This window comes from Saccopteryx bilineata, chromosome 6 (genome assembly GCF_036850765.1).
Source record: "Saccopteryx bilineata isolate mSacBil1 chromosome 6, mSacBil1_pri_phased_curated, whole genome shotgun sequence".
NCBI lineage: Eukaryota > Metazoa > Chordata > Mammalia > Chiroptera > Emballonuridae > Saccopteryx > Saccopteryx bilineata.
This window is the reverse complement of record NC_089495.1, coordinates 210238347-210253445: the sequence shown is the minus strand read 5'-3', so window position 1 is coordinate 210253445 and position 15099 is coordinate 210238347. Positions and strand designations below refer to the sequence as shown.

General features: G+C 65.1%; 1 protein-coding gene across 1 annotated transcript; it reads right to left on the bottom strand.

Annotated features, from left to right (window-relative positions):
- Nucleotides 1-279: 279 nt before the first annotated feature.
- On the bottom strand, nucleotides 280-14216 carry SLC17A9 (solute carrier family 17 member 9). Its single transcript, XM_066236794.1, has 13 exons — nucleotides 13953-14216; nucleotides 9039-9236; nucleotides 8397-8536; nucleotides 7383-7482; nucleotides 5937-6067; nucleotides 5401-5497; nucleotides 5091-5187; nucleotides 4017-4104; nucleotides 3336-3370; nucleotides 2822-2937; nucleotides 2075-2130; nucleotides 1875-1904; nucleotides 280-1316 (listed from the first exon to the last, which is right to left on the bottom strand). Exons 1-13 carry the CDS (start codon nucleotides 14009-14011, stop codon nucleotides 1153-1155), a joined length of 1311 nt encoding a protein of 436 aa, XP_066092891.1. The 5' UTR covers nucleotides 14012-14216; the 3' UTR covers nucleotides 280-1152.
- Between the last annotated feature and the right edge of the window lie 883 nt (nucleotides 14217-15099).

Below are 15099 nucleotides of genomic sequence, written 5' to 3'. Positions count from 1 at the left end.
CCTTGGTGCTTAAAAGGAAGCCACAAGATGTCCCCACACAGTGGGCCTGGGCTATGTGACCGACGGTGAGGCTGCTGGGCTCTGCCGGGAGCTGACAGCCATGCCGACATTCCTAGCCCTGGCAGAGCGAGCAGGCGCCTGCCCGAGGGGGGGGCAGCACCCTTTCTGGTTCCGTGTCCCCCCCATCACCGTGTCTGTGCCCAGGGTTCTCCTCTGACCTGTTTGTTTCATTCTGCTGGTTTCCTCGTCAGTGAATTCAATGAATCTTTTTAACAGGTATTTATTCTTTTTTTTTTTTTTTAAATTGTGCTAGTAAAGGAACAGTCTTCTTTTAAATAGTTTAATAGTCATCATTTAAATAAGGCTTTGGTATGATTTTCCACAATTTGGTGTTCCTTTTTCCTCCATGTATATCTGGCCACGCCTATTATTAACTCACAAGACAGCAGCTCCTCTGTCATGAACAGGGGACGGTGGGGAAGGTGGTTCTGGGGAATGTCATGTCCAGGGAGGGCTGCCCGGGCCCCCCTCGCAGTGGCCAGCAGGAGCGAGGGAAGCAGGACTACACAGCTAGTGTCTGGAATCCACAGGAGGGGGACGCCAGAAGCGGGGTCCCCAAAGGCGGCCAGCGGGCTGGAGCCCACTGCTCACCCATCCAGCCGCTCCCTCCAGAGCTGTGGCCCTCAACCAGGGCGGGGGAGCTTCCCCGGGGGACACCTGATGATATCAGGGGACAGTGTTGGGGGGTCGGGGTTACCGCCGAACGCCCACAGCACACAGGATGGCCCCACCAGGGAATGATCTGGGCCCCCCCTGACAGGCACCGCTCCTGGGCTGGCCACCGGCAGGGACACGCCTGACCCGCGTGGAGCCTGTCTCTGTAAGAAAGTCACAGCTGCTGCAAACACCGACTCCACTCGCCAGGACCCGTCCCACCAAGGCCGAGAGTAAGGCACGTGTCCCGGGCAGAGAGGGGACGGACGGAGGCCCAGCCAGGGCGACGTGCCAGCGTCAGCCCCCCCCCCCCGGCGGCTGAGGCCCACCCTCCTCTGTCCGGCATCTGGGGCGAGAGCAAGAGGCTCTTCTTAAACTGAGCCGATCGCCCCGAGGCTGAGGGTGCCAGGTCCTCGGGGGACTGCGGGGTCTTGGCAGTTAGAGGTCCTCACGGGCGGGGCTCAGGTCCACCCTCTGGGCCTTTCCGAACATCAGGAAGGTGCACAGTCCCAGACTGCTGACGGCAGCCACCAGGTTGAACACGGACGTCCAGGAGCCCGTGGTCTCGATCAGGTAACCCCCCAGGCCCACGCCCACAACACCTGCACCCAGAGATGAGAGAGACCGGACTGGAAAAGCAGTTCGGGGGAGGGGAGCTGGGCTGGGGGGCAGGGACGTGCCTGCTTGGAGGAGGGGCTGGTGGGGGCCTGACACCGAGAAGCCGGACTGGGTTGGGTTGGCCGAGGGCTAGCCTCTGTCCCAGAGGGGCAGAGACCACACCGTCCATCCGGGAAACGGCCCAGCTGATGTGGCCCTCCGCGTCCTCCACGGAGGACAGGGGCAGCAGGAGGAGCCGGGCGGGGGTATGAGCCTGTCAACGGTTTCCGGGCACTTGACCCGTGGGGAGCCCAGACTGTGTGGCTCTGACTCACATTGTGGGTGGGGGTGCGGGTGGGGCTGACACTACAGAGGCCCCTCTGTTCTCTCCCTGGACCAGCCCTGAGCTCTGTGTGCCCTCACCACACACACTGATCTGACACTGCTGGACCCCCTTGAAGGGCGCCACACCCCACCCTGCAGCGGCCGAGGGCGGAAACAGGTACAGGGCGGCCAGGAGGCACCTCGCCACATCAAGAAGGGGACCCCAGCCCGCCTCTCACCTGCCAAGGCCCCCGCTGTGTTGGCCACACCTGTGAACGAACAGAGAGGAGAGAAGAACCAGTCAGAAGAGTCCCATTGTGACCTTCCCACGGCCACCCACCCGGGAATGGGGGGGCGGGGCGAGCAAGGCGGGGGGAGCAACGTCTGGGGGCGGGGGGGGGCAACCACTTTCTAATCACGTGGGGGCCGAGGTCCTCACCGAAGAGAACGCCAGCGCAGGACGGGGCCAGGTCCTGGATGTTAACAGAAATGCCGCTGCGGGAAAGAGAAGGATGCGGTCCAGTGACCACGGGCGGGGCAGACGACCCGTGAGACCATCGTTGGTCCTCCGAGCACCTGGAGCCCGGAGACCACCCAGGGGGTGCTCTGGACCCTGCCCAGCGGGGTGCGTGCTAGGTCATGCTGAGGTGCTCGACCACACTCGGGCCACCTGGGGCCCCCTCTTCCCTCTCCCATCTCGGTGACGACAGGACACAGGATGAAACAGACAGGAAGGCAGTGTGCTCGGACCACACTCCTTTGCTGTCCACGAGTTTGAAAAGCCACCTTCAACAGCCAATTCCGAAGGTCTCTCCTCCCTGTAAGGTCTCTCTGATTTAACGGGTTTGACGCTGGGCACCGGGAGGAGCAGAAAGAAACCCGGGGACGGACGGGAACCGGGCGGTTCCTCGCGGTCGACAGAAGATGCCGTCTGGATACTGGCACCTCCCCTCCCGGCCCCCCGCCCGGCAGTCTTTGTTTCTCCAGATGGCCCAGGTCCAGGCCAGCGGAGACCCAGACATCACTTTGCCTCGGTGGCCCGGGCACGGGAGCCTGCCACCTACCCGCCCTCCACGTGCCCCGAGCCGGGGGGCTGCTCCTGAGTGCCCAGGACTTGCGGTGCCAGAGTGAGTGCCCGAAGGCCGATGGGGCGCGACTCGGGTGGGCGGGGGCGCGCGGCCCTCACCTGTGGTTGAAGGTCTGCAGGCCGATGGAGGCCGATGCGAAGAACAGAGACCTGCAAAAGCTCGAGGTGCGGCCCAAACACAGGGCGAAAACGCTGGACAGGCCCAGGCCCATCACCTACGGGGCAGACACTGGCATCAGGCAGGGGCTGTGCCAGCCAACAGGGGTCGGGGGGTAAACCCCTCCGGGCTGGGGCCTGCCGGAGGGGGGGCGGAGGGGAGCGTGTGGGACAGACTCCGTGAGAAGCCTCCCCTGCTGGTTGAGCCTAAGACGGACAGACGCCATGAGGTGAGAGCAGACCCAGGCCCGGAAACAGACGCTGGGGCTCAGAGGGGCTCAGAGGGGCGGCTGTGCACACGGCTCAGACATGGGCGGCTGCACCAGGCCCCCCACCCCCCACCACGACTGACTACCTGCTCCACAGGCTGCCTTCTGGGTCGGGTGATTTGGGGACACCACCCTCAGGCCCAGGAACAGACAGGACGCCCAGAGAGAGCCGCCCACCACCTCCCTACCTGCATGAATTTCCGCACGGTGATGGTCCTGTAACCTGGGCAGAGGGGAGACCAGGACGCGTGTTTACCGGCCTGTGTGCACTGACCCCCCACTTTGGCAGCACCCGCAGTGGGGAACCCCCAGCAGGGCTAAGGGGGGAGGGAGCAGACTCAAGCCAGGAGTCCCGTGTCGTGGGAGAGGCGTGTGCACGCGTGCGTGTCTGTGCTCTGGGGTATGTCCGCACTCACAGGCCCGAGGCCAAGGCCGGGAAGACGCACAGAGGAAGGAAGGCCATTCAGACGGCTACCCGTGTGCTCGGGTCCAGGGCTCACACCTGACTGCGCCTCCGACCCTGCCGGGGGCTCTTTCCACCTCTGACGAGAGCTGGAGACTGCATCCAGCCCGTGTGTGTGTGTGTGTGGGGGGGGGGGTGACTTCACAGTCACAGGAGAAGTCGGATGCTCTCACTGCACCCCAAGCCCACCCTTAGTGGGGAAACTGAGTCAGGCCAGCAAACAGTCCCCCACTAGCTCTGATGGGCCGGGGGTCCCCCTCTCCCAGCGGGGTCCTCAGTGGGGTGGGGGGCATGGCCTCTTCCCATTGCTGTAGCTTCCCTCCCGCCAGGAGGGGTGCCTCCCCGCCTCCCAGGATGAGGTGAGGCCGGGCATGGCTCCCAGGGCGTCCCCGGCCCCAGGGCTCACCCTGACTGATGAGATGGTCAGAGAGAAACCCGCTGAACAGACTGGCCGGGATCGCCACCAGCCAGGGCACCACGTTGAAGACCCAGCCCTGCAGGGAGAGGGGGGTCTAGAGAGGGGGCCCCTCGGGCACCAGCTGCTGCCCCCACCCCCACCCCACCCCCAGGGACAGGTCAGGCCTCCCTCACCTTCACCCTCACCCTGACCCTAACCCTAACCCTAACCCTGACCCTAACCCCCAGGTTGGGCCTCCCTAACCCCAACCCTGACCCAGCCCTGCAGGGAGAGGGGGGTCTTGAGAGGCGGCCCCCACCCCACCCCCAGGGTCAGGTCGGGCCTCCCTAACCCTAACCCAGTCCTGCAGGGAGAGGGGGGGGTCTTGAGAGGCGGCCCCTTGGGCACCAGCTGCCGCCCTCACCCCCACCCCACCCCCAGGGTCAGGTTGGGCCTCCCTAACCCCAACCCTGACCCAGCCCTGCAGGGAGAGGGGGAGTCTAGAGGGGGGGGCCCTCGGGCACCAGCTGCCACCCCCCCACCCCCACCCCCACCCCCAGGGTCAGGTCAGGCCTCCCTCACCCTGACCCTGACCCTGACCCACCCCCACAGGGTCGGCCCCCAGCACCAGCTCCCCACACGGCAGAGTCTCCATCATGGCCCCCACCCCAGGCCGGGGCAGAGCGAGGTGGGGGCAGGGGATGCATCCCTGGTCTGGGAGCGGAAGGCTCAGGGCTCTGGCCTCCAGAACTGGGAGGGAGGGCAGCCACTGGCCCGGGTGCAGCGAGTGGAGCTGACCGGCAGGTGAAGTTCTTGTTCACATCAGGCCCCTGCCTGGCCTCTCATCAGGAATGACCATCCAGACAGCCAGCCAGGCCCAGGCCAGGGCTCTGCCCCAGGTCACCGTCCTGGGTGTGAGGGCACCAGCACGGGGCGGGGTGGGGGTGGGGGGATTGAGATGTTACACCTTCCCGACAGGCGCAGGCCAGGGCGGCCCCGGGGGTGGGGTGTCGTCTCAGACCCCCCCCCCCGCCCGTGGGGTGGGGTGTCAGGACCACCACGGAGCCGGGGCCAGCCACCCACCTTGGAGCTGGGGAAGGTCTCCTTGAAGAAGGTGGGCAGCCAGGACAGCAGGATGAAGAAGGAGCAGGCCGCGGAGAGCTGGGAGAGGATGGCCGCCCTGCGGGGAGGGAGCCGGTCAGGCCCTCCGCCCCAGCCCCCAGGGGTGCCAGAGGCCCTGGGGACCCTGGCCCCGTCACCGGGCAGCCCCCGGGGACCCTGGCCCCGTCACCGGGCAGCCCCCGGGGACCCTGGCCCCGTCACCGGGCAGCCCCCGGGCGGGACACTCAGGGTCCCCACCCCACCCCTGCCCCTGCCCAGGAGGCCGGCTCACCAGACTGAAGGCTTCCGAAAGAGCTGTCTCCAGGGGACCCTGTTGTGCTTGGCCATCGGCAGGCCTTGTGCCAAAACGCCCAAGGCCAGGAGGAGATCTGCAGGGGGCAAGGTGGGCTCTTGTGGAAGCTACTCAGAGGCAGGGGACAGCGGCCGCCCCGAGGGCCCGGTGTGATGGGGCAGCTCCCTCAGACCGGCCCACCCTCACCCTCCTTGCTGCGCTCAGTGCCTTTGAGGGCCCACATTTGTGTTGTATTTGAACAAACTTTCTTGATCCCCCCCCAGCCCCCCTGTCCACCACCTGACACTCAATCCCCCCGCCTTGCCTGGGCTCCAGCGGACCCCTCGGCACTGGACGTGCCCAGAGCCCAGCACGGGCGTGTGGGCATGTCTTCCGAGACCCCAATCTTGGGCCCGGCCGCGGCCCCTGGTCCCCTGAGCTGGGGCTGCTCTGTGACTTCCATGACCGGTGGTGGCTGGAGGGGCCCGGGCACCAGGCCCTCCCCCTCCCTGGGTGGCCGCCTGTGCCGCTGTTACCTTGTTCACTCAGCAGGGACCTGGACACGTAGCACACCCACAGCAGGGTGAGGCCGCCGGAGAGGTAGAAGACGCTCTGCCAGCCGCACCAGTCCAGGAGCAGGGAGCCCACCGCCCCCGTCAGCAGCGTCCTGGAAGGACAGGGGATCGCGGTGGCGTGACCCTCAGCGTCACTCGGGCGAGACGGACGTGACCCTCAGCGTCACTCGGGCGAGGCGGCCGTGACCCTCAGCGTCACTCGGGCGAGGCGGCCGAGACCCTCAGCGTCACTCGGGCGAGGCGGCCGAGACCCTCAGCGTCACTCGGGCGAGGCGGCCAAGAAAGATCCTCAGCGTCACTCGGGCGAGGCGGCCAAGAAAGACCCTCAGCGTCACTCGGGCGAGGCGGCCGAGACCCTCAGCGTCACTCGGGTAAGACGGACGTGACCCTCAGCGTCACTCGGGTGAAGAGGAGCCGGCACCATCCCACCCCAGGCGAGCTGAGTGCCCAGCTGGTTACAGACTGCAGCGTTCGGGAGAGACTCCGAGGCCAGGTGGCCACGGTGTGTGGGGCACGGCCACGTGGCCGAGGTGTGGCACAGAGGCCCGGTGTTGCTCGACTCTCTGGCTCCTTTCCCTTTCAGTGGGCCTGCACTCGGGGTGTGGGTCTTTCTAAACCAAAGTCCCAAAGACCCCTGGGCACTTGCCTGCCTGCACGTCACTGCCCCCATCTGTGCCCCGAGGTCTGGCCAGGAGATGTTAAAGGAGGAAAAAAGCTGGGTCCCGGATTGAGGCCACGGGGCCTGTGTGGGCACTTCCTCTCTGAGTCTCCCTGTCCCTGCCTTCCGCCACGGGCCCAGGACACCCAGACGAAGTGGGGTTTTGGATAAGTAAGTAATGTTTCCTGGTGTCCCAAACTACTTCTCTGAAAGTCACATAGCACTGGGTACCCTGGGTTCTTATTTGGGCTGCTCCAGCCCACCCACGGGCACCCCCTCACCCCCTCCCAAATTGTTGCCTAGACTTTGGAGTGAGGTGAGGGCCCTGAGCCCAGGGGTCGTGAAGCCCCCCTTAGGACAGCGAGACGTCGTTCCAATGGAGCACCCGAGGTCGCCAGGGGAGGAAGGGGATAGCGTAGGGTCTTCACAGCCAACATGTGACACGTGTCCTCCAGGCCAAGTGCAGGCCGCCTCCCCTGTTGGAACCCCACCCCCCAACCCGGCTCCACGGGCACAGATCGGCGGGAGCTTGCTGAAGCAGCCGCCGCCCTAGCCCACGTGCTGGGACCCAAAGCCCACGCTCCCTGCCGCCGGCCCCCTTGCACAGTGATGAGGAGTGGACAGCACCAGCCAGAACCTCGTCACTCTGAGCCTCAGGTGCGCCCACGCCGCCTGTCCTCCCACCTGCAGGGGCTCTGCCAGGGGCCACGCACTTTGACTCCCCAGGACCCCCTGAGGCTGGGACTTACCCAAACTGGGAGCCGGCCCCCACGGTGCTGTAGGTGAAGGCTCGCTCGCTCTCCCGGACCCTCCGTGACAGCAGGCTGGTCAGCGCGGGGAAGTAAACCCCTGCAACAAGCGGAGGATGCAGAGGATTGCGCGGCGTGGGGTCCCGGGTCAGCGGGTCCAGCGAGGGTGGCCAGCCGAGGGTGGGGGCCAGGCCAGGGGGCTCCCCACGGGTGATTATTCAAGCTTGGGGGGTCCTTCACGCTCAGGTCACCCCTAGGCACCAGCAGCGGCACTGGGCTCAGGAGACGCTCAGCTGGGGTGAGAGACGCCGGCAGGAAAGGCTTCTGGGTCCAAGCTGCCACTATGACCACTGTCAACCCGGCTCCCAGAAATACACAAGCCAGCTCCAGAGCCCGGCACACACATGTGACACACCCACGTGCATACACGGAATGCCGATCCACAGCAGCACACGCTGTCTCTCTCTCTCTCTCTCTCTCTCTCTCTCACACACACACACACACACACACACACACACGGTGCACATACAGCCGGGACACGCTGTCTCTCTCTCTCTCTCTCTCTCTCTCACACACACACACACACGGTGTATAAGAGCCCTTGTGTCCCCACCATGCCATCGGCCTTGTGGCCCCAACAGCTATCACGCAGCAACCTGGCTGCCACTTGAGTTCCTGGAGTGGCCTTTTTGGCATGGGGGACACCTGACATCAGAACGTGCCAGGCTGAAATGTTTCTAGAAATGGAAATTGCTCAGGTGCCAAGGCATCATCAGGCCAAGCTGCCTACCTGCCACACACACACATGTGCATACATGGTGCACCCACCTGCATGAACACACATACATGCATATACAGAGCACGTGTGTGTGCACGGTGCACCCACCTACATGAACTCGCACACACACACACACACACACACACACAGACGTGCACACACAGATATGCACATACTCTCCGTGACAGAGGGTCACATGCCAGCAGAGTGAGGGAAGCCCCCTGAGGTGTGCTTACCCTGGAGCAAGCCCGTGAGAATGCGGGAGAAGGTCATGAAGACCAGGTGGGCGCTGCCCAGGTGGGCGAGCAGGGGGGTGGCAGCGGTGATGAGGCCCCAGGCGGAGGCTGACAGCAGGATGACCTTCTCACCTCCAATCCTGGGGGGCAGGGGGAGAGAAGGGCGATGAGGGGGGACCCTTGCAGCCAGGGCTGAGCTGCTGAACCAGAAATCCTGCGGTGGAGACATCTGGGTGGGGGGCCAGAGCCGTCCCTCCTCAGAGCAGCCCTCTGGGGTCACTCCCTCTCTGCTGAGGAGGCCAAGGGTGAGAGCACAGGTTCAGTCTGCCCGTCCGTCCCCACCGCCCCCAGAGCCCTCATTAGGACGCCAAGCGCCCGAAGGGGAGCTGTGCACCCCCCCAGCCCTCCTGGACCCCGGGTCTCCCAGCTCGGGCCTCCTCTGCGGCTGGACCCCGGGTCTCCCAGCTCGGGCCTCCTCTGCGGCTGGACCCCGGGTCTCCCAGCTCGGGCCTCCTCTGCGGCTGGACCCCGGGTCTCCCAGCTCGGGCTTCCTCTGCGGGGGACTCTCCCCACAGCAGTTTCCCAGGAGGTCCTCCCCCAAGAGCGCTCTAGCCCAGCGTGGGGAGCCGGGGAGGCGGTTACCGATCCCCCAGGTGGCCGCCGACAATCTGGGTCAGGCAGTAGCCCCAGAAGAAGCTGCTGAGGACAATTCCAGCTTCTTTCTTGTTCCAGCCGAAGTCCTGGCTCATGGAGACGGTGCAGACGGGCATGCTGACGCGGGCGCAGTACAGCAGGCACGTGCCCAGCAGCAAGGTCCCCGTCCACGCCTGGCACTCGGGCCTGTGGGGGAGAGGGAGGGGGAGCCGGTCAGGCCCAGACGAGGGGGGCGGGCAGAGTCTGACAGGGGCACCGGGCGGCCTGCCAAACACCTACATGCCCCCTGTTGACTCCCAGGAGCACACACGCTCCTGAACGACTGTCGCTCCCAACAGCAGTTACAGGCAGCCTGCAGGGGCAGCTGTGGGGTGGTTTAAATAAACTGTGGTCAGGGACTGCTGTTCAGTACCCGCAGCCATGGACCAAGGGGAGTCCAGGAAGGCCACCAGGCAAGAGCTGACAGCTGGTAAACCCACCAAGGGGCGGCAGGCTGGGCAAGAAGACCCAGCTAAGGCAGAGAAGAAGCATCCTGTGCTCGGGGAGGGACAGGGGTCCAGCAGGGTCCCCCGGAAAAGCTGGGTCTGCCCAGCGAGGCGGCCAACAAAGGGACACGGTGCTGTGGCTGCCGGAAAAGTCGCCAGACCAATGTCCACAGAGGGAGCGTCCATAAAACTGCTGGCTGGTGATCCTCGACTGTCCGTCATCAAAACCAAGGACAGTCGGAAAGTGCCACCGGCAGGAGGCGCCCAGGAGGCCTGCGGTGAGGACCCAGAGCCTGCGGCAGCCCCGGGGGGCAGGGGCAGTGCTGGGACATCAGGAAGAAACGCAGAGACCCAGAGGCAGAGTGGACTTCGGCTTGCAACTGGGTCAACGGCACTTGCTGCCCATGACAAACGTAGGGCACTGACCTCCGATGTGACCGGGGGACCGGCTGGGGGAGAACGCGGCCACCCTTACTGTCATTCTGCAACGTGACAACTGTGCCAAGACGAAGTCCACTCTGCGCAGGGGGGTGGTGGGGGGCCAGGGAGGGGGGCCTCCCTGCTGGCCGGCATGTCTTTCCACCCCAATCCTGCTCAGACCTCCGCCTGGACCCGGCAAGAGGCCGTTGGGGTGGGTGGGGGCATCTTCCAGAGACCAGAGGGGGCCCAAGCAGCAAACAAAGGGGGACCCGATCCGTGGTGGACCCCGGGCAGGTTCCCGCCTGCTGGCCCTCTCAGGCTTGAGTGGAGAGCACAGCTGGGGAGAACAGTCCAGGCTGGAGCCAAGACCACTCCGGGAGGGCTGGAGCCACACCAGGCTGTGGCGGAGGCTCAGGGCACACAGGACAAGCTGCTGCCGCCTGACCTCCTCGAGCCTCAGTTTCCCCTGTGAAGAAGAGCCCGTGGTGACCGCCTCTTTCACGGACCAGTCAACAGCAGGGTGTCGCACCCACGAGCTCCCGGTGCCCCAACAAGGAGCTACTGTCGGTGGCCCGGAGGGAGCCATGGCGACCACATCCGTCTCCTCCGCTGCACGTCCAGCGGCCGGCTGTACTTTTCCGCAGTGGAGAGAGCGAGACAGAAAGATGCACCCGCCCCAGGTCTGCATGAGCGCACGCCCTGCCCTCTGCTGCCTCCAAAGAGGCTGCGGTGCCCGCCAGCAGAGACAGCTGGTTCCAGGTTCAAGACCACCTCACCGGGGTTTGGGGAGGGAGGGGGGGGTCAATGAGTCTAAATTCCAAACTGCCGGCCTACAATGCCAGACGGATCCGTGTGTGCAGACCAGGCCCCATCTGGAGCCGGGCAACACAGTGGCGGCCGGCCCAGCCCTTGCTGGACTGTGTGGTCAGTCGCATGCACGGAACAACGGTCCAGGAGGAGGGATGTGGGTGCCGCCTCGGCCTCAGTTTCCCCATGTGTACAACGAAGAGGTCACCCTGGGCCTTGGATGTCCAGCTGGGTCTCTGGGAGCTCAGCAGGGCCCCACGGGGGGGTGTCTCAGGGCACCCTCGGCCGCCACCTGCTCCTCGTATTGGAATTTCCTACCAGGAGGCCAGGACGGGCACTGTGTTTGGGAATGGTCCCGTGACCCTCAGCATCTTCTGGGAAGGGACCTTGGTTGTCATGCCCCCACTCTACTTCCTGGTTCTGAAAATGCTATTCAAAAGCCATGACAAGGGGCACGGCCTCACAGTGACAGATGGGACAGGTAACAGGGCCCTCCCTGCCTGAGAGGCCAAAGTGTTGGGGGGAACCCGTGCTGACTCTCCCTCTGGTCTTCACAGAACAAAGGCTGTGAGGTGACACCGTGGGGCCCAGGCATCTGCAAGGCCTCCGAGCCCCCCGGCACTGCCGGCTCGGTGCCCGTCTGCATCCCTGACATGGGACCCAGGCGGCTCAGGGGCTGCGGGCTCCTCTGGGGTTCCAGATAGACCACGGGGATGAGACCCTTCGGCCCTCCTGCTGCAGGCCTGTCCGGGACACTGCTCCCTCTGAGCAAACACTCCCACTGGGCTTAGCAGGGTCATGCAGAGCTGGGCTGTCCTAACCGCCTTCAAAGTCCAGCCAGCCGGGCAGCCCCAGCCCACTCGATGGAGCTGGCAGGCGGAGGACCCCGTGATCGGGCCCATCTTGGGGGACCACTCATGACCACGGTTTTCTGCGTCCCTGCAGGGAGTCTCTGCGAGCACATGTGTGCACGGCTTCGGTTTCCACTGCCCGGGGAGACAAGGAGAGCGGAGAGCGGAGAGCGTGGGAGCTAGGCCATCGCCCCCCACAAACAGGTGGCTCTAAAAGGAGGCTCTCTTGCCTGACCTGTGGTGGCGCAGTGGATAGAGCATCCACTTGGAATGCTGAGGTTGCCGGTTCGAAACCCAGGGCTCACCCGGTCAAGGCACATATGAGAAGCAACTATTATGAGTTGATGCTTCCTGCTCTTCCCCATGACCCATCAGCTTCCAGGCAACCAGGGGCTCTGAGCCTGAGGCTCTGGCATAGGCGCCTGCCCCCCTCCTCCCCGGAGGTGCATGGGGTGAGGTGCTGTCTGCTTTCCCCAGGCCCTGGAGATGCCCCTCACCCCCCTCACCCCCCTACACCCCACCCCCGTCTCTAAGCTGACAGGCAGTGTTGGCCAGGTGGGCAAAGGGATGTCCTTCACAGCTGCTGGGGACAGAGAACAAGGAAGTCTGGCTGGAGGCGGTGACCCAGACGCAACTGGCTGCTTAGGACGCCAGACCTAGCGTGCTCACTCCTATAGCAGGGCTGGTCAGGAGAGGCCGGCCTGGCAGCCTCGTCTCGCCCACTGTGACCAGCCCTGAGCCCAGAGCCTGTGCCCCAGCTCACTCATGTCTCCCGTGAAGCTCTAGCGCCCCGTGCTTCCTGCCACGGCCCTTGTACGCGCAGCTTCGTGGCTGAGCAAACAGTCACATGGCCCCTTGATTCAGAAAAGGGAACTGTAGGTGCCACGGGCCAGAAGGGCAGCAAGCCGGAGAGGACAGGCGGGCCCAAGGCTGCTGGTCACCCGGCACCTGGGCTGAGGCTGGCGAATAGCCGTCCTGCCGCCGGGGTGACCGTGAGCACAATGTGGCCGTCCAGGGAGAGGGCACCCAGAGCCAGAGCCGCTGAGGCGGTGGCAATAAACAGGAGCACTTCTATTTACTCAAGTGTGAACAACCTTCTTCCCCGTGGAGCACAACCGCACCCCAGACCCCAGGGCCGCCTGCAGGACCCCCCTGCCCTGCCTGCGACTGTCCTGGGACTCAGCTGCAGCTTTTACACCCAGGAGGGAAGCAGTTCTGGCAAAGCCAGCCCCGGCTATTAAACCATCTTAAACCATCGTGGAAGAGGGAAGTTCACAGAAAGTTCCATAGCCCTCAGCCACAACCCCCTGCCCAGCAGAGAGCAAAGCCACGCCTCGATAACCAGCAGGGTGCGGCCTAAGGCACCCCTTGTCCAAGGCACCCCTCTCACAGTCTCTGACCTAACCTGGGGAGAGCCTGTGGTCTCACTTGCCTCACACGGACAGCCCCTCTCCTCCCTGCTCCCGATGCCCTGTCCCCAGGGAGCCTCCTGGCTTCAGGTAGCTTCTGATGAATGTCAGTCTCTCCATCTTCCCCATTAGCTTGGCCTTGATCTCAGCCCTAACATTGGGGGGCTGTCCCCGCAGCCCTGTCCATTGTCCTGCAGGCAACGGGGTGGGGACACCCATAGCAGGCTCCCTGCGAACTCAAAGCTGGAGGTGGACAAGCCCTACCTAGAATTGCAGGGCCTGATTTGGAGGCTGGTGTCCGGCTGGTTTGTCCTCAGCCCATAGAACCAGAACAAGGCTGGGCCCTGCGACCCGGGAGGCTCCGCTGGGGGCTCCTATCTGGTTCCTGTCTGCATCCGGTGGTTGAAACACACCTGGGCCCTTCCTCCCCCACTGCCAACTCTCCCCGCCCCTCCCCCCTTGCCGGGGGTCCCCGCCCACATCACACAGACCGCACGTGGTGGCAGGACTCAGCCACCCGGCCGGCCGCAGGCTCCCGCGGGTCTACCCCCTGACCAGCGCCTGACTGCCCCATGGGTGACTGAACCCTCTTCTGTGCTCTGTCAAGCACCATCCTAAGGGGTGGCCCTACCTGGCAGGATCAGTTCCAGGATATGAGATCACCCACCAGTGAGCAATGGCTCCTCCCCAACCAGGACTACACCCCCTACCCCAGGCAGGCCTCCTAGAATGCCACCTTGCCTGCATGACCTCCAGGGCCCCAGGAGGCCGTCGCTGGCCTGGGGCGGGTTGGAGGCCCATGGGCGCTCCTTCCTCCCCCGGGGGTGGCGGCTGCCCGCCAGGAGGAGCAGAGGAGGCACCGGAGCCGAAGTCTTGGCAGAGGACGCGCCGCTCCCCTCCCCGACCCCGCCTGTGCCCGCGCGGCCCCACCTGGACCACTGGATGTCCTCCGCCGCGTCCCCGCGGGCCTCGTCCGGGGGCGGCGGCATCGGGCGCCGACGGCCGCGGTGCAGCGCAGCGAGTCCGGAGCCTGGCTCCCGCCGGCCGGCCCACGCGGGCAGCGCCGCCCAAGTCCACGTGTCAGTCCCAGCGGCGCTTCCGTCCGGCGCTCCCAGGACGTGTCGCCCCCGGACGGCCACCGCTGCGGGCAGCGGGCGGGGCACCCGTCTCGGTCCCCGCCCTCCAACGTCTGCCGGGAGGCCGGGCTGCACACCTCCGGGTCCCGCGGCTGTGCCGGCCTCCCCGCGGCTCCCGGAACCATCCGCCCCCACCGCACCCCCCCTGGCGGTGGCACAGGGGACAGATAGGGCTTTGGAGGGGCTGGGCAGGGTGGCCCTGAACACGTTGTTGAGCCTGGGAGCCTGTGTGCCACATCTATGCATGGGGATGGCTGGTCCCCTCCCCTCCCCACCCCTGACCCTGACCTCGCAGTGTTGTGCCCATCAAATGAAAGTCAGGGGTAGTCTTCACAGTGTAACCAACTTTTTTTTTTTGTATTTTTCTGAAGCTGGAAACCGGGAGAGATAGTCAGACAGACTCCCCGCATGCGCCCGACCAGGATCCACCCGGCACGCCCACCCGGGGCATCACTCTGCCGCGACCAGAGCCACTCTAGCGTCTGGGGCAGAGGCCAAGGAGCCATCCCCAGCGCCTGGGCCATCTTTGCTCCAATGGAGCCTTGGCTGCGGGAGGGGAAGAGAGAGACAGAGAGGAAGGAGAGGGGGAGGGGTGGAGAAGCAAATGGGCGCTTCTCCTATGTGCCCTGGCCGGGAATCGAACCCGGGTCCCCCGCACGCCAGGCCGACGCTCTACCGCTGAGTCAACCGGCCAGGGCGGTGTAACCAACTTTTCAAAAAGATCTTCCACGGTGGGCTCCAGCCTGTGACCTAGAACCAGGTGCCAGCACTGGGCCACTCAGTGCCACCCAGGAGGTGCTCACTGAAGGGGCCTGGTTCTTCACAGAGGTGTTCTGGGCTTGGACCACATGCCCAACCTGAGCTGCGGCCCCAAAGCCCTCACTTAAGAAACCTGCTGCAGGGCGGGGTCTCACGCCCACCCGCCGGACGCTAGGGCAATG

Excerpts from the sequence above, each read along its gene's own strand:
- SLC17A9 (XM_066236794.1), bottom strand. The coding sequence starts at position 14,011 with ATGCCGCCGCCCCCGGACGAGGCCCGCGGGGACGCGGCGGAGGACATC. Across the intron at positions 5,498-5,936 it reads GTCCCTGCTGAGTGAACAAG|ATCTCCTCCTGGCCTTGGGC; the intron begins GTAACAGCGGCA and ends TGCCCCCTGCAG. Across the intron at positions 2,131-2,821 it reads CTGCAGACCTTCAACCACAG|CGGCATTTCTGTTAACATCC; the intron begins GTGAGGGCCGCG and ends TCTTTCCCGCAG.